This window comes from Oreochromis aureus, linkage group 7 (assembly GCF_013358895.1).
Source record: "Oreochromis aureus strain Israel breed Guangdong linkage group 7, ZZ_aureus, whole genome shotgun sequence".
Classification (NCBI taxonomy): domain Eukaryota; kingdom Metazoa; phylum Chordata; class Actinopteri; order Cichliformes; family Cichlidae; genus Oreochromis; species Oreochromis aureus.
This window is the reverse complement of record NC_052948.1, coordinates 27,262,127-27,281,023: the sequence shown is the minus strand read 5'-3', so window position 1 is coordinate 27,281,023 and position 18,897 is coordinate 27,262,127. Positions and strand designations below refer to the sequence as shown.

Below are 18,897 nucleotides of genomic sequence, written 5' to 3'. Positions count from 1 at the left end.
CCAGCGCATCGCCGGAGCACCACTTCCTGCCATAAAGGACATCTACAGGAAGCGGTGTCTGAAAAGGGCTGGGAAAATTATCAGAGACCCCAGTCACCCATCACATAGACTCTTCACCCTCCTGCCCTCTGGGAGGCGCTACAGGAGCCTCCGGACTAAGACCACCAGGTACCGGAACAGCTTCTTCCCCACAGCTGTCAGACTCCTGAACTCTGCCTCCTGACATCTGACCCACGTTAAACTCATGGACTGAACATACACACACCCACAACCACTAGCACTTTACCACTACTGTATAGTTCTGTGTAGATAATCATTCTGTACATACGATCATTTTTAATCCCACAACTGTTTATAACTTACATAGTTCACATTCTGTATAACTGTATATCTCAGATTTCTGTATAGTTTTTTTTATTTCATATTTATATCCTGTACATAGCTTGTACTCACTACAGCCTGTACATACTTATAGTTATAGAATATTCATAACATACTTCACACTGTGTACATTATAACATACCATAATAGACCCATTTCTGTAATATACTTACACATCTCTATTATTGCTAATATATATTGTAATATATCTATATCACGACTAAAGCACTTTCTGGATGGATGCAAACTGCATTTCGTTGCCCTGTACCTGTGACATGTGCAATGACAATAAAGTTGAATTCTATTCTATTCTAAAAAAAAAAAAATCTCTTTTACTTGATCCAAAAGTACTGACAAGAAAGAGCATATTTTTCTCATATTGGCTTTTTTAAAAATACACTGGCTCCCTGTTAAATTCAGAATCTAATTTAAAATCCTTCTACAACAACTAGAATTTACAATTCAATTCCAAAAAGTTTTTGCAAGGATGTGGAACACTGTGGATGTGAATGAAAGGTTCTAGATAAACAGCTTGTGTACAGTGAAAACAAGTGTGCCTAATAAAGTGGCAGACACTGTAAAAGTGGTTTGTTTGTTTTAAACATACTGAAAGTTGTCAGATGTAAAAAAGAAATGAGAAATATGTCCCTTGCACCCAAAATTGTCAGTCCAAGAGAAGTGAAAGTGCAGACTCCAAGCCACTGACAGACTTCCTGACAAAACACATGACCCAGTGGTAGGTGTGCCCCTTAGGGGTGAGGGAGCAGGACTATGACACAGGCCAACCAATCCACAATTGATATTCAAATGAGGGAGGCGTGACATGGAAAATGGCCCCTTTTCTCTCTGTCATGCCTGTAAGAGAAGCGCTTTGCACTGCTCTCACAAATTGGCTTTAAAATGAGGCTTCTCCATATCACATTCAGAGCAAATGTGATATTGATGTGCTTTAAAAACTGTGAGCATCCTGACAAGTTGCTGTCTGTATGTGTGGGTTTTTGCTATGTGTGGTGCTTAAATTGAGGTCAGGAGAGCAAGTTAAAAACTGAAGTTATTTTCTTTCTCTCCAAAACTGGTTGGAGAAATTAGTGAATAAGAGTTAATGGGAGCACAGAATGGCATTCCTCTGAAACAAATGGCTCCAGGTCAAAAAGTATATTTATTTTTATCTGTATAATTATATATATGCTCCAGTTATAACTGGACCATATTTGTCTTCTCTCTCATAAAGAAATCCTGCAATTTGGCACACTCAGCGTGGGGCTTGATTGATTTGAGTAGATGAACACCATTGGTGAACAGAATCGGAGCAAAGGTGTTTTAAGTATGCCGGATATTCTGAACCGACCAGAATCGGTTGCTTGTGAGAGAAAATGGGCCCTAATTAAAAAGGTAGGCACATCTGCAGTTATTGAAACTCAATTTTACAATTTGATTGTTTTGATTTTGATTATTTTTGGCTGCTAACAAACATGAACCCCCTATTGATCCTCTACCTAATCACACGAGCCAAGGCGTGAAAACGGCTGTGGGCCACAATCAGGCAAGGTTTCGGGTGAACCCACTGTGAAACCTAGTCTCACCCCCAAACCTTGGCTCATGTGATGTAGCTACATTTTGAGGGTAAAATGAAGGCTGTAGGGTGAAAAGTTTAATAACATTACTGTATTGTCATTAAGTCAGCACATAGCTATATGCTGGTTGATCATGAAAAGCGTCCCATCACTTGAACTATTAACCTTCATACAAAGCAAGTAGACGTGAGCGGTGACTTTCTCCATTCAAAGTCAATGTCACTCTATCAACAGAGAAAGTGGACTATTTCAGAAACTGTACAAAACTTCGAAGGAGTTTTTCCTTCCCAATCTTGCCAAACGCTTGCTCATAGGGAAATTTGATTGTTGGGATCTTTTATGCATTATTGTAGGATCTTTACTTTACAATATAAAACTTGAGGGGATTGTAGCCACCTCAAGGTGGCAATAAAAATAAATGAATTGAAAATTATGTTGGTACCCCTTTTGCCACCAAAACAGCATGAACTCCACTAGACCCTTGAAGGTATCTCCATGGATCAGACTTGTTTTGTCCAGTAAGTGCTGGAAAAAAACAATTACTTATACTTGATTAGATTGAGAATTTGGAGGGGAAGTCAACACCTCAAACTCATTGTTGTGCTTCTTGCCGTTTCACTGCTGTTTTCCTGCTGAAAAAGGCCACAGCTATTAAGGCATATTATACCCTTAAACAAACAAACAAACAAAAAACCCCAAATATAAAGCGCCTATTACAATAAAAACAACTGCCTTGTTGTTTTGATGCTAATTATATATTTTTTAAATATTATAATTTAATGAAGTACACTTTACAATATTACATTACAATAAAATTATTGTGCGACAGACAAACTTACGATGTTGCTGAAGGTTCCAGGTCTCATGAGATTCATCAGCCTGGCTACTTGGAAGACATCCACTGACGCTTCGGCATCCAACTGGCGAGTCAGAGACGAGAGAGCACAGAACAGTCCTGCTGTAAACCCACCCACACTAAAAAACAAAAAACAAAATAAATAAAATTATATGGGCAAGTGGCTCCAACTTCTTGTGTTTTCTTTTTTCCTGATTTTGCTATTACTTGGCATAGCTACATCTGTCACTACAGCTGTGTTCCTCTGCTTGTCCACCACTATGGTGGCTAATGGTTAGCCATTACCAGTTTGTCTGTATCTGGAAGTCCCACAAGATCTTAGCCTGGTCATTCTCAACCACCTTGGGGAGCGTCTCCCATTTTGACCTTGGGAGTTCCAGGCCATACTCAATACATGTTCTTGTGGACTAGGCCGCCACTTGGTTATGGCGTTCCATGTATGCCCTGCCTGCTAGCATCTTGCAGCCTGCTGTTATAAGCTGGACTGTCTCAGGGGCCTCTTTACACAGACTGCAGCTGGGGTCTTATCTAGTTTTTTAGACCCCAGCCTCTATGGATCTTGTGCTTAGAGCTTGTTCCTTTGTTGCCATGATTAGTGCCTCTGTGATGTCTTCCAATCTAGCTTTGTACAGCTACTGGTGGGATTTCTTAATATCAGCCCCTTCTTCTATTTGTCAGTGGTACCTGCGGGTCTGTCATCATGGAAGCTCTTGCTCTTCTTCTTTCTCCGGTTTCTGCTTCCTGAGGTATTTACTAAGCAATGCTATGTGCCCATCTTCCTGATGTACTCATGGATCTTTGTTGTGTCATCCTGGTTAGTAGTTCTGACACTCACTAGGCCTTGGCCACAGTCTCAGGTGCTGGATTTTAGGTGAAACCCTCCATACATGGTAAGTAGCTTGCTTGCCTTGATGCCAATGGCTTCTATCTTCTCCTTTGGCACTGTTGATTGCACGGATCTTGTTCTTCTGATTCAGCTGACTCAGGACTTAGCTTATTCTCTGCTGATATTTGGTGGCTGCAGCTTTTTTAGCAGCCTTGTCATCGCTGTATAGCGTAGTGGTATGTATCAGAGAATCAACGTCTCTCTCTCTCTCTATATATATATATATCTTATCAATATATATATACAAACACACCCACAACTTCCATCTCCACTATATACACTATATTCCCAAAAGTATTTGCTTGTCTGCCTTCACATGCATATAAACTTGAGAAACATCCCTGTCTTGTACTGTCTTCATTCATAGGGTAAATATTATGTCAGCCCACCCTTTGCAGCTTCAACTGTATGTTTATGAGGAAGTTTGGCCACTTTTCTAGAAGCGCATTTGGGAATGCCACGGTCTGTGGCTGCAGACCATGCAGCTTTTTATGAGGACCCAAATGCAGACAATCAAAGGCAAAAATAGATTTTTAACAAAAAGTGAACATTTTATTTTGGCTGCTAACAAACATGAATCAAAACAGGTAAACTGAAAAATAAACAACTAGGACTTGGAGACACAAAGGGAACCTAATAGAGAATAAACCAAAGACAAGAAAACTCAAAACATAAAAGGAACTAAACTCAAGGTATAAAACTTGATCCTAAACCAACAATACAAAGAATCACAAAACAGAATAAACTCAAAATGCTGAACCAGCGTCCTGACAGAGAGGTCAGACAAGAAGGTTCAGAGGTTGGACAAGAAGGCCTGAGTAGGTAGGTAGACAGACAGACAGATACATAGATATAGATCGTAAATAATATATAGATTACAAAACAAGTATCAGACCAGACGACAGTACTGTAAGTAGTCCAAGGGCCTTACTTATCGTGGACCACAGTAGGGCTGTCCTTTGTGAGGATCTCTTCGTTCACCAGTTTGAGAAGCTCAAAGGTGGAAGTGAGGGGACTGTCTGGGTTTGGCCCGTTGGGAGCTCGATAGTGTCTCACCTCAAGAACGTAGTCATCCTATTAAGATAAGAAAAGACAGCAAACATCAGTCACAGTAGATCATGAGAGTGAGTTTTCATGTCCACATGACAACTATTCTTATGGGCTTGGGTTTTAAATTAAAACTGGGATACATTTTTTAGAGGGAATTCAAACTGCCATGTTACTAACCTTTGTATCTTTCAGTATGTAGTCCTGAACTATCAGCAGGTCCTCGTTGGACAGACAAACATGAGTCTCACTCTTTTGAGTGACAGTGAACATCTCATAGCTGATCAGTTGCCCTTTATAAGGCCAGAAAACAAATGGCTCTGCTTCTTCCTCCATCTACCAACACAAGAAATCATTATATTGCATTTCTGATAATTCACAGATATCTCTAACTTGCAACTACATGTTTTCCAACCTGGCTGCTTGTAATTACAGTATGTACCATGATACTGTAGAGAGAGCATGACTTTCTTCAAAAGGTCGTGTACAACCTGAACAGATCGCTAGTCTGGGCTAACACATCAAGAAAACCTCAATACATTTACCACAAAACAAACCATTAAATCAGAAAAGATTTTTTGAGATATAAAACAAATATTAAATTTAAAGGAACAAACATGTACAAAGAGCCCCAGGAGGATTTAGTCACCAGATTCTTTAAGTCATGTCTTTAAAAAGAACTGTTCCTCACCCCAGGCAGTGACACAATGACTTGGGCGTTGTGGTCCCATATCATTGTCCAGAAGTCCTTTACGGTGACAGGCAAAGGTTTCTGGGTAATGATGAACTCCTTGGTGTGCCTGTAACCCTGCAGGAACATGTCAGAGTACTTTAAATGTCTCATTACTTCAAACTGTGGCTATTAATGATGAATGATATATACATATACATATATACACACACATATATACACACACACACACAGAGTCATATACATATATATGACTTACTGCGATGTATGATGCATTAATGTAGTCTGCTGTTTCCCCTGCTGTTTTCGGCAAACACACTCGTGACCTCTCAACTGCAAAATGAGATAGAACATGTTTGTGCAGACAGATGTTTTTGTGTATGTGCAGTATTTTCAGCTGCAGCTGACGAGTGTGTCAGACTCACTGGGTATCACTGAGCAGTTTCTGTTCTTGTTGTAGTTGCAGTCCTGCAGAGCTGTGGAATAGTCACAGTGCTTCAGATTGGTGTAACAAACCATCTGTGGAAAACATCAAAAACCTGTAAACAACTAAAAAAACCCCCATCTTTCATTAAAAGATGTCTGATAATAAGTATGATAACAGTTTCATACTAACTAATATGAAGACTGTCTGAGACTGTGTCTGTCTCAATGAAACATATTGAGAGTAAGGTGATCAGCTTACCTTGAACTGTTGGTCCATCCCCGTTCCTCCATCAGGCCCTGGGGTCATCAGCTTGTCCACGTACTTATGCAGTTGAGCCACTGCCACCTCTGTCTCGCCACACAAGATGGCTTCCACCAGGGCATTGTGGATAAAAACATACTGTTCCTGCAGAAAGACAAAACAGGAAGTTTAAATTTGTCATTTAAACCTTTTTAACAGTCTCATAACAGGAGATTCTACACAGAATCAAAATATGGTTGAAAGAAATGTCTACAGTTGTGGTCACTCATTATGGGAATGAATGTAGAGGGTGTATGCAAAGGTGATCAAAATGTTGTCAAAGTAACTGTCAAAGTAACCCCTCTATATCATACTGGTACACAACATTGCTAAAAGTAATCATTCACCCATCCAGACCATTGAATTCATGTGTTCCGATCACTTCCATGGCCACTAGGGTATCAAATCAGACACCTTTCTTAAACTGCTTCTACAAAAGTTTGTGAAAGAATGGGTCAGTCTGAGGCACTGAAGTGAATTTCAGTATGCTACCGTGACAGGATTCCACCTGTGCAACAGGTCCAGTTGGGAAATTTCCTCACTACTAAATATTCCACAGTCAACGGTTAACAAAGTGGAAGAGACTGGGCATGACAGCAACTCAGCCTTGAAGTAGTAGGCCACTAAAACCACAGAGCAGAGTCAGCGGATGCTGAAGTGGACAGTGTGTAACATCTTCAGCAGTTAATTGCTACAGACCTCCAAACCACATGTGCCTTCAGATTAGCTCAAGAACAGTGCATAAAGAGCTTCATGGGGTGGGTTTCCATGGCCAAGCAGCTGCATCTAAACAGTGTAACGCAGTGAAAAGTGATGAATCATGGTTCTCCATCTGGCAGCCCGATGGATGAATCTGTCTGTTTGGTGGATGTGGGGTTACTTTTCAGGAGTTGGGCTCAACCCCTTAGCTCCAGTGAAAGGCACCGCTAATGCTTCAGCATACCAAGGCATGGGTTTGCTTGAGGAAAAATCTTGCCAGTGAGATTCTCCTTTTGTTATTTTTTTAATCTTCTGGGCTGCATTAATGTTTGGTTCAAATTTAATGTCAGTTGTTCCAGTCTGGGTGCACGGATCAATGACACTGAACTTGCCATGTAGAGACTCAGGATTTACCATCCACAAAGAAGTCGTTATTATTAGCTAGTATTATTATTAGTGGTGTGTTGCTGACTATGGGTATGGTTGTGTATGGACAGGAGTAAGGGTGACCTCTGTCTGCACCAGGCATTTCCTCTGAGTGTGAATCTGTTTAAGGAAGCCCATGACGTTGACGGAGCCCTCATTTTGGATCTGCGTCAGCATGCTGTCCAGGACAATGTATGTGCCCGTCCGGCCAACACCAGCACTGCGTGGCAAAAAGAATATTAAAGTTAAGCATATATATTCAATTGCCAATGAAAATGAGATCTTTAACTCTTTCTGCCAGTTCCCACCTGCAGTGAACCATCAGTGGCCCCATGTCATCTGTCCTGGCTCTGGACGACTTGTGGATGAAGCTGAGGAACGGCAGAGCTAAGTCTGGAACGCCAGTGTCAGGCCACTGGGTGTAATGATACTGTGTCACAGTCCGCTCATTGGCCCCCTCCTTGGCCCGCCCCTTCTGAGAACTCTGCAGGTGGACAAGAACAAACCAGTCAGTAACAGGAAGATACCAACAGTGACTCACTGACATCACTCGGGTTGTGAAATTCCAACTTGTGCCATCCATGGATGGATCTACTGTGGTACTGTCACCCTAAAATAATTTCTTGCCACTCCTACTTGGCCTAGCTACAAGTAACATGAAAATCTAAATATATTGTATATATTCTCTTTCCCCTCACCCCAACTAGTTCCCATTAAGGGAACTCCTTTTTAATATTTTAGCGTCTTTATTTCTCTTGAAGTGACTATCTTTGTGAATTAGAGCTATAAAAAAATGAATTCAAATTCTGTTATTACTCAGGATACTTAAGGGTGACTGCTACAGGCTGACCTTTTTTATCTGGATTTTTCTGATGGTGAAGGTTCTCTGGGTGTAGTAGGCGAGGACTTTAGTGCTCTTCACAGTCACGAGAAAGCTGCCGTACTCCTCCTGCACCTCCAGTGGCCAGTACTGATCACATATTCTCTAACACACAGTAAACACATGCATATAATGCTAAAATTAATGTGATGGATAAGATTCTTCTTTGGTTAATCTATATTCATAAAAGAGGACTGTGAAGGTTCTTTTTAAAAAAGCTACAGAATTACTTCTTCCTTTACTGACCAACATGAGTGTACACAAGTTCACTCTGTGTCTGTCATCAGATTATGTTCATATATATTTCAACTCAAAAATATAAATGTAATTTCAGAAACTATGACGAGACACTTACGCATCCTTTCTCCACCAGGTTGCTGATCATGACGATGATGCAGATGTTCTGCTCCCATATCATCCTCCAGAAGTCCTCAATGCTCGGCCTCACAGGCCCCTGAGCAGCAACGTACAACTGTGGCTTCTTAAAACCCTGAGAAACACAAAGTGCTGACATGATCTTTGGCAAATCAGAATGTCACAGGTGTATGTGCAAGACGGGAAATTTGTTCTGCTGACTTTGTTGTGTTCATGTACTTTTACACTGCAATGTGAAAAACAATACAGGTATTAAAAAGATTGTGCATTGGAGTTTTTGCTCTGAATGCTTAAACACCACATTGATAGCTGTTTCAAGTATAGTTGCGCCATTCCTTTATGAATCTGGATTTATTATTTATTTATTTGGTGGTTTATTTGAAGAATTTCAGTCAGGATTCAGAATCACAGAAGAGAAACAGCACTACTAAAGGTTACTAACGACCTCTTATGGCCTCTGACAGTGAGCTTACACACTGTCAGAGTCCTGCTAGACTTCAGTGCAGCATTTGATAACACTTAGCGCAATATTTTACTACAGAGTTTTTAATGAATTAATTTTTAAAGAAATTGCACTACAGTGGTTTGAGTTATATCTATCCGGGCTGTTCATGTAAATGTTGAGTCTTCTTTTTCTCAAGGACCAATTCTATTGACATTATACATTTAAATAATATGCAATATTATTAGAAGAAATAACATACAATTTCACTTCTATGCAGATGATAGCCAACTTTATCTATCCATGAAGCCAGATGATTCACATCAAGTCGTTAAACTCAGACATGTCTTTTGAATTTCCTACTTCTAAAATGGAGACAAAACTGTCTTTACTGTAGTTAGCCATTAAAATATTAGAAACACAGTGTCTAACCAACTCTAAACACTTATGTAGATGGCATTGCCTTGGCCTTCAGTAACACTTTCAGAAACCTTAGGAGTGATTTTTGATCAGGATATCTACTTCAAAGCTCATATTAAATCAATATTTAGGATTTGTGCGATATATCTAAAATTAGAATTGTAGAAAGTCTACAAGTGATGCTAGTTCAGGAATACCAGCATATTTTCATAAACTCCTGGTGTGTTCAGTCTAATATGAGTTCAAGTAAATATGAGTTCAACCTGTTTCACTAGAATTTGTAGCTTTTTTATGTTAAAGTTTTTTTGTTGTAGTTGATTTTTTAAAAAAAAATGTGCTCAAAAAATATTTTCTCCTCAAAGTCCACTTGGAGCCTCCTATTTGTTCTCCTGTTGAAAATGAAGCATTTAAATGCACTTCACAGTCAATCTAAATCTCACAACTCAAATTTACTAGATTTCTTTTACTCCTGACAAAGGGCCCAAAACAGCTCCTCTATAGGTGCTCAAATTGGAGACTAAATTGCCAAATCAAACAAAACTCATCAAGGACAATATGTTTTTGTGTGTGTGTGTGTGTGTGTGTGTGTGTGTGTGTTTTTAACAAAAATGTCAAGATGGCAGAATTCTGGTGATTTGTTTAGTTAAGGCCAACACAGGAAAGAAGACTGTCACATGTTCTCAGGAGAGAGCGCCGTTCAATCACTCCATTTAATAGTTTGATAACCTTCAGTTGACTGACAGCATGAAGTTGTCGTCAATGCGCCAAAAGCAGACAAAAGTAGGAGCTGTAGAGATTCTCAATGTGCTTTTACCAACTCTAACCTGTATGCCGGCTCTCCAGAGAGGCCATGACTGCAGAGAGGTCTTTTTGTGTCGCTTCTGCTTTTCACAAAACAACAAGATGTTGGAAATAAGGTTTTATTGGTGCCGCTACTAGCATAATAGAGAGCTTTGCAGGTCCCCTCTCGTGAATAGGTTTAGAAATATGCAGCAGGGAGACTTGACTTGGTTTTGGAAGACTAGAGGGAAGTGTTGAGTGGCTCTGGGAATAAAAATACCCTTAGACTGTTTGTTTGAGAGGCTGAATAAACAGAAATGGGCTTCAGAGTGAGGATGAAGGCCTTAGTTTGTATGTAGCTTATTAAAATGTTTTCCTTACATCCACGTAATTCGCGTTAATGTAATCCGTTGCTTTTCCTTTTTTGTTGGCCAATAGTGAGAGGTGTGCCTGGGTATCGTCATCTGACAGGCAAAGACAGACACAGACAAACAGTAAAGATAAAAAATTAGATTAATTCATTTTACATCAGATAAAGATATGTAAGCAAATTTGACATCTTCCATATAAAATGGACATTAAATATAATTTTGAAATTTTAAAAACTTCAGGGCATGACGAGACATTCTGCTTCAGGATCGCCTGATAGAGTCATAAATTTTACACTCTATCAATTACATTCTGGTCCTGATCTCTTCAGGGGTGTAATCCTGGAGGAAAGTCCTGAAATGGGCCAGTTACTCTCTAGATCCTCTACTGTACTTTACTGTTGACAAAAATAAACATATAGTGCTGTTAAAAACTATTTGCTCCCTTCCAAGTTTCTTATTTTTTTGCTCATCTGTCACACTTAAATGTAAACGCATTTTAATACAGAACCTACCAAACACAAAATGCAGTTTTTAAATCATGATTTTATTTATTAAGGGAAAAGTGCACCCAAACCAACCTGGTCCAATGTGAAAAACTAATTGCTGCCTAAATCTGACTGGTTTAGGGTTTTGAGCCATTCAGAGGTGGTATGTTTCAGATACTGTGCTGGAGTCCCAAAGCCTTCAACTCTTTCTGGACTAATTCATGTCAATGACTTTGTTTCTCAACTGTTTCTTTAGATTATGGCATGATGTGTTGCTTTCTGGGATCTTTTAACCTTTTACTCTCTCTCTGTTCTACTTAAGCTATTTCTCGATTCAAAAGGTCTGGTAGTAATCAGGCCTAGGCATGGCTATTGAAATTACATTCAGTTTTTAAAAAAAATACTGGTTGATCATAGTTACGTCGAGATTTAACAAGAAGGGACAACTACTTTTTTCACATAGAGCCAGGTAGGTTAAGTAGCTTTTTTTCTCTAATAAACGAAACTATCATTTAAAAACTGCATTTTGTGACTACTAGACCTTATAGTTTTGTTCAGTGTGCCATAAACAGTAGCACTGTGGGACTAGTTTCAGTGATGGAAGAATCTATAAGTGGTGCTCTGTTGAGTATTGTGGCCGCACATACCTTACCATGTACTTACAACTGTATGTGTTTCTGAATAACATTTATGTGTACTTGTAATGAAAGGAACTTAGGCTGAACACCACCATGACCTACTAATGTGTTGTAATACCCCAAACACAGGAATTAACTATATTATATATATTTGTATATATTATATACGCAAAATATTGTTAGTAGGATATATTGCATGTTGAATTTTTTCCCTTAATATACCCTTCAAATATATAAACTTTTTAAAGTTTTATAAAAAAAATGTTTTATTTCATCAGAAGAAAATGAGCTTTGGTTAGTGCAAACCATCTTTTAAAACTCAACTCAACAGAAACATCAGTTTGCATCTGATAAACACTAGCAGAGCACACAGACTCAGCAAAATCTTAACAATTAATATCCTAAAATACCTAACATAATCATAACTATGTTATGCCTTTTATCCATCTCATTTGTGATTAAGAGATGAAAATAAGTCCTTTGGTAAAAGTTAGAAATCTGAAACTGTTCAGAAGCTTGAACATGAAGCACATCACACTGTCTGAACCTGTACTTACAGGCCGAAATGTTGCTGTGTCTGTTTTCAGTCTTGCTGTCTGGATGATTTGCGTTGTCAGTAGACATCATCATGTCCACAGTGCACATCTGTGCCTCCTAGAAACATCCACACACAGAGCAAAGCTTAACATCTTCAGAGCCTAGGTACATGTATCGTATGTGAGTACAGTTACACATTGGCAGATTTCAGTTTACATTCCCTACAATGTAAACTTGTGATAGAAAGCGCCTTTCTACTCAAAACCATTTACCACGCGCTTGTTGCAATAGCTGCGGATCAGACCATCAAGGATAAACATTGCATTAGATTCTCTTTTAAGATACACTTTACTACCAAAAGTATTCATTCACCCATCCAAACATTAAATTCGGGTGTTGCAATCACTTCCAAGGCAACAGGTGTACAAAATAAAGCTTCTAGGCATACAGACTGCTACAAAAATTTGTGAAAGAATGGGTCACGCTCAGGAGCTCAGTGAATTTCAGCGTGGTACTGTGATAGTCCTGACCTCAACTAGACAGAATACCTTTGGGATGAATTAGAGCAGAGTCTTCTCATCCAACATCAGTGTTTGACCTCACAAATGTGCTTCTGGAAGCATGGTCAAAAATGACTATAAACACACTGCTAAACCTTGTAGAAAGCCTTACCAAAAACACCTGAAGCTTTTTTAGCTGCAAAGGGTGGGCCAATATCATATTAAACGCTACAGATTAATAATGGGATGTCACTCATATGCGTGTGAGGGCAGACGAGTGGATACTTTTGCCAATATAGTGTATGTATTTTAAAACTTCATACAACTAGTTTTCCAAAACAGTTTTTGGTTAAAAGATTTTGAGATTTTAACAGATTTCCAACAGATTTTTGTTGGATGTTTTTGTTGGATTTCTTGAAAGTAGAAACGACCTTTATGCAGACATTTTACTCTTTGTAATAATTATGCAAAGGCTGCATCATCAAATGACTGCATCATAATGCAGTCTACTGCTGCCACAGAGTAAACATGCTTTGCTGATACTTTCACAAAGAAACAGCGTGCAATACAAGACAGAAACACATCTGGTGGTATGCAGCAACACGAATAATTGACAGGGGCTTACCTCGTAACTGGGCTTCAGTGTCTAAGATTGAGGGCGAAGCAGCAGCAGACAAGCAGGACAATTCCGCAACAAAAACCAAAGAAGTGCAAAAGGACAAATTACAATTACAAATTACAGATCCTAGCTGTAGCTTTATGTCACAGTACAACTGCTGCCAACATGAAGGAGAAATCACAATAAACTGTTTGTAAATATTTTCCCATCAGCATTTTGATTTGTTAGGGTTAACCCATATCACACTTTTGATGTTTCACTACAGGATGTGCCCCAAAGCAACAAGAACTGGCAGTATGACGGTTGCCCAAATGTTTTCCGTATTCATTTATTTATTCATTCCCAATGGACAAGTTGACAGATGAGGTTAGGCAGGATTCTGATAATGTTTATAGACAACATTGTGATCTGTAGTGAGTAGAGAGTAGGCGGAATAGAGTCTGCAGAGGTGGAGGTAAAGACTAGAAAAAAGTGGAATGAAAGTCATCAGCAGCAACACAAAATGGATATGACTGAATGAGAGGGAGACAGATAGAATTGAACATGCAAGCAGTAGAGATGCAACAGACTGGGGAAGAAGAGAGTGCAAGGAGCGTGGGGTGGGTGGATCACCCCTATGACAGAAAGATAGCAGCAAGAGTGAAAGGAAAGATTTATAAGATGGTAGAAAGGCCTTCCGTGATGTATGGTTTGGAGATGGTGGAACTAACAAAAAGACGATGGTTGAGCTAAGATTGTCATTGGGAGTGACCAGAATGGAGAGGATTAAAAATGAGGAACAGATCAGGCTGGGCAGTTTGGAGACAAAGTTTGAGAAGCACGGCTGATCTCGGAGGAGGTTCATGGATGCATGCAGAGGGTTACCAAACCTTTGGGAAATGTATGGGAAATAGTAAAAATACAGACTTGAATCATTATTTATATTTGTTGCCTGAATAAATGTATTCATTTTTACCATCTGATGTGTATTAATACAGTTGCTTTAGGTGGCATACTCCCTGTCATAAAAATCCATTTTTCTTTCAAGTCTTAATGTTCTGGTGATTTTTTCTTCAGTGGCAGCTTCAGAACAAAGAAAACTGGAGCTTTGATTCATTAAGTAGCATTTTGTTCTGCTGAAGGTCAGCAGGTAAAAGTCAACAGTGCTCATGAGAATGAATGAAGACTCTACACAAAGAGATAAGAAGAACAACAACAACTTGTACTCTGCAAATGATTAATTCAAGTCAATAAATTAAAGCTTTAAAGATTTCTTTCCTTATTATGAAGCATATAATCATGGATAAAGGCAATATTTAAGCCAAGCAGCAAGCTAGAATATAAGACGATATTATGTTCCCATGCAGACATAAAGCTGGTTTTATGGTCCAGCAAAGGTAGCACATTTGGTGTTAGCTTCACTTCATGGATTGCCCGTCTCTCTGCAGTGAGCTCTGTTGCCAGATAGAATCAGTGTATAAAGTATATGCTACAACTGGTCTGTGGGCCACTCTTGCTTGCATTGTTGTTGGTCAGTCAGTTAGCCACTGGGTACAGTGAACTTATAACCTACAAAGAGCTGAAGTGAAACACAGTATTAAAACCTGTTAAGTGTCCAGTGCAGCCACTATTTGTGTTTGCATACTGAATTTTTTCTGCTGAAGTGTTTTTTCCAAGGTTCTTCCATTCCCGGTGAACTTTGCTATTGTGTCCTGCCCACACATCAACCAATCACCATTAAGCAGTTGATTTCATTCAGCAATGTGAGGCTCTTGGACTGCACAGGAGTGCATCTGGGTTGGGGAAAAGCCCTTTCCCCCTCTGTCCAACCAGAATAGTGTACATGGATGGACATATTTGAGAGTGACCATAAAACCAGCTTAACACCACTCACACAACTACTCAAACATAAAACTTAAACAAAAATCAAACAAAAATCTTCTGCTTATCAAATCCAAACTCAGCTCAACAACAAGGTCCTGGGTTTGAATCCACCCTATGACAGGGGTCTTTTTGTGTTATAACAAGTGCACCACTGTAAAATTGTATTATATAATTTAATCTTTGTCATACCTCAAACTCTCGTTTGAAGCTTTGAGTGTGGTGAAGTTCAGCAACATGCTTGACAAAATCCTTCACTGGAAAAGCCCTGTGCTCACCTGGAAACAAAAACCCCACAAAACTAAAACAACAATGACAAAAAACAAAACAAAAAACTAACAAATGTTCCAAATAAATTTTTTTTGTCCATTTTATAATACAAAAAAGAAAGTTTCTGGACTTCTTGGCTGTGATAATAACACATTTAACTAAATAAACTGGTATGCAGTGCATCCAGAAAGTATGCACTTCATTTGCCACGTTACAGCTTTTATACAAAACTTATTAAATTAATTTTAAACTCAAATTCAAAATAATTACAAATTCTTGCAAATGTATTAAAAATAAATGATGAAAATAATGTAAATGTGAACATAATAAATCCGGCTATGAATATAGCCTTTGGTCAGTACTTTGTTGAAGTACCTTTGGCAGCAATTACTCCCTTAAGTATTTATGAGTATGTCACTACAAGCTTGGCACACCTATTTTAGGCAGTGAATACTGGGTGCACTGTCAGCAGTGGCACTAAAATTAGTTGTGTTTCAGGGCTTGATGGCCTACTGACCACCACAGTGAAGGTCACAGTACAGGTCCTTTTTTTCCAGGTTCTTCCTCATACACACACGCATTGACATTATGACTATGGAGGATGAATTCATGGAACAGAGCCCTGTGAATGTTGGAAAAGGCAACATGCACATTGGACTTTTAAAATGAAAAATGGTGAAAACTGTTGGGTTAGATCCTGCACATTGTACATGTAATGAAATACAATGACATTTGGCGTTAAATTCGGAAGTTTAAAACAGAAGTTAAAGTTTCCCTCTTTGTGCAAACTTAAGATCCATGTAGATATCAAGTCTCAGGAAAAAAAGAGGTGAGTAAGAGAAACTGAGGGATACAGTGCCGAGGCAGGCCACACTTAAATGCACCTCTGGAAACTAATAGGAACTAGCAAGTGGACTGACTTTGGAAAAAAAAAAAGAACTAAATCTAGAAAAAAAACCAAGGTTATTGATGATGTATTTAAATATTTGAATATAATGCATAACTCCTCCGTGAATCCGTGGAGGGGTTTGTGTATCCCAGGAATGCCAGGGGCTATGTTGTCGGAGGGCTTTTGCGCCCTGGTAGGGTCTCCCATGGCAAACTGGCCCTGGTTGAAGGACCAGGCAAAGAGCAATTCAAAAGACCCCTATTCATAGAAACCTAGGGAACAGTTTATCATTCCCGGGATAGAGATACTGGGGCCCCGCCCTGGAACCAATCCTGGGGAGGGTGAACGAAGACAAGTGACTGGTGGTGCCTGGCCTTAGCCCATGGGGCCCGGCAGGGCACAGCCCGAAGAAGGGCCATAGGGGTCGCGTGCAATGTGTGCTGGGTGGTGGCCAAGGGCGGAGACCTTGGTGGGCTGATGCCTGGCTACCAAAACTAGCAAATGGGACATAGAATGTCACCTCTGTGGTGCGGAAGAAACCTAACACAGTGTGTGAGTCCGTCCATTAGCCGAACCTCGGATACAGCAGGAACAATGCGGTTTTTGGCTTGGTCGTAGAACACTGGACCAGCTCTTTACCCTAGCAAGGATACTTGAGGGTGCATGGGAGTTTATCCAACCCGTCTACATGTGTTTTGTGGATTTGGAGAAGGCATTTGACCGTGTCCCTCTGAGTATTCTATGTGTGGTGCTTTGGAAGTGTGGGGTGTGTGGCCTGTTGCTATGAGCTATTCGATCCTTCTGACTCGTTCCCAGTGGGTGCTGGACTCCATCATGGCTGCCCTTTGTGATTGACTCAGTTCATAATTTTTATGGACAGAATTTTGTAAGCCGAAGTGTCGGAAGGCTTCCACTTGGGTGGTCTCAGAATCTCGTCTCTGCTTTTTGCAGATGATATGGTTCTGTTGGCTTCATCAGGTGGTGGCCTTCAGCTCGCACTGGAGTGGTTCGCAGACAAGAAGCAGTGGGAATGACAATCAGTACCTCCAAGTCTATTTAAGTATCTTGAGCGTCTTGTTCACGAGTGAGGGGAGAGGGGAACAGAGGACTGGCAGACAGACTGGTGCTGCGGCTGCAGTGATGTGGACACTGTACCAGTTCATCGTGATGAAGAGAGAGCTGAGCGTAAAAGCGAAGCTCTCAATTTACTGGTTGTTCTACCTCCCTACCCTCACATATGCTCATGAGCTTTGGGTAGTGACCGAAGAATGGGACCACGGATAGAAGAAACGAAAATGTGCTTTCTCTAAGGGTTGCTGGCTTCTCTCTAAAGCACAGGTGTCGAACTCCAGGCCTCGAGGGCCGGTGTCCTGCAGGTTTTAGATGCGTCCTTAATCTAACAGAGCTGATTTAAATGGCTAAATGACCTCCTCAACATGTCTTGAAGTTCTCCAGAGGACTGGTAATGAACTAATCATTTGATTCAGATGTGTTGACCCAGGGTGTTATCTAAAACCTGCAGGACACCGGCCCTCGAGGCCTGGAGTTCGACACCCCTGCACTAAAGATAGGGTGAGGAGTTCGGCCATCTGGGAAAGGGCCCAGAGTAGAGCCAGTTGAGGTGGCATGGGCATGGCATAGAAGGTGTTCCAGGCATGTCCCAGGACAAACTGGAGAGATCATATCTCTCAGCTGGCCTGGGAGTGCCTTGGTGTTCCCCCAGGGAGCTGGAGGAGGTGGCTAGGGAGAGGGAGGTCTGGGCTTCTTTGCTTAGGCTCCAGATAAGCGGAAAAAAATGGATGGATGAATGGATGAATGTAATGCATGAAGTTGTTACATTTGTGAAAATATTACTTTTTGAGAACAAACAATATTTTAGACAAGTGAGAACTTTAAAGCAAAATGAGGACAGCTCCAGAAACTAATGACATTTAGGTAAATTAGCATCTTTACACTGTTGGCTGGAAAATTTAGAAACAAAACATTTTTTAAAATTAAGGACCTGTTTTTCATGCAAAGTGAAGAGATTTATTGACAACTTGGGGTATTTGTTAAATTTATGGAAAGGATCTTTAAGAAAAATTGAGAGTATAATGTTTTTAAAATGAAAGCAATTTTTCTAGTATGTAAGTCCTCAAATGGCTTATGTTACGTTGTTAAGATATGAAGTTGAAACCCAAAGTTAACGTCAATGTAATATGTCACACAGACACACACAAAACGATGTGCATGTTACCAGATATAGCAGTGTCTGGTGCTGTGATGACTCTGGTTGAGCAACTGTCATGGATGTAAAAGTGAGCCGACTGGAAACACAACCTGCAGAAAAACAAACACTTCCTTTAGACGACAATCAACATTGCACTGATAGGCGGGAAATGCTTTTTGCTTTCATGTAATTTAGCATTTAGCCCAGATTTTGAAAAATACAAAATAAACTCCCCATAACACCAGTAAATACGATGATCTGTTAATAGGCTTTTAAACCAATGACGGCACTTCTATACTGTCTCGGCCAGATATGGGCATCAGGGATTTTCCTCA

At 40.0% G+C, this 18,897-nt stretch overlaps 1 protein-coding gene across 2 annotated transcripts in view; it reads right to left on the bottom strand.

Annotated features, from left to right (window-relative positions):
* The window catches only part of LOC116321451 (receptor-type tyrosine-protein phosphatase zeta-like), a 78,951-nt gene that overhangs the window by 1,989 nt on the left and 58,065 nt on the right, over nucleotides 1-18,897 (bottom strand). For both annotated transcript variants that reach the window (XM_039615916.1, XM_031741311.2), the window contains exons 14-29: nucleotides 18,590-18,672; nucleotides 15,387-15,472; nucleotides 13,341-13,361; nucleotides 12,236-12,332; nucleotides 10,566-10,648; nucleotides 8,523-8,657; nucleotides 8,138-8,272; nucleotides 7,596-7,771; nucleotides 7,372-7,507; nucleotides 6,121-6,267; nucleotides 5,861-5,954; nucleotides 5,695-5,768; nucleotides 5,436-5,552; nucleotides 4,925-5,080; nucleotides 4,629-4,771; nucleotides 2,795-2,930 (exon numbers count right to left, since the gene is read on the bottom strand). In XM_039615916.1, coding sequence (XP_039471850.1) covers nucleotides 2,795-2,930; nucleotides 4,629-4,771; nucleotides 4,925-5,080; nucleotides 5,436-5,552; nucleotides 5,695-5,768; nucleotides 5,861-5,954; nucleotides 6,121-6,267; nucleotides 7,372-7,507; nucleotides 7,596-7,771; nucleotides 8,138-8,272; nucleotides 8,523-8,657; nucleotides 10,566-10,648; nucleotides 12,236-12,332; nucleotides 13,341-13,361; nucleotides 15,387-15,472; nucleotides 18,590-18,672 — 1,819 coding nt within the window. The remainder of the gene's footprint in view (nucleotides 1-2,794; nucleotides 2,931-4,628; nucleotides 4,772-4,924; nucleotides 5,081-5,435; nucleotides 5,553-5,694; nucleotides 5,769-5,860; nucleotides 5,955-6,120; nucleotides 6,268-7,371; nucleotides 7,508-7,595; nucleotides 7,772-8,137; nucleotides 8,273-8,522; nucleotides 8,658-10,565; nucleotides 10,649-12,235; nucleotides 12,333-13,340; nucleotides 13,362-15,386; nucleotides 15,473-18,589; nucleotides 18,673-18,897) is intronic.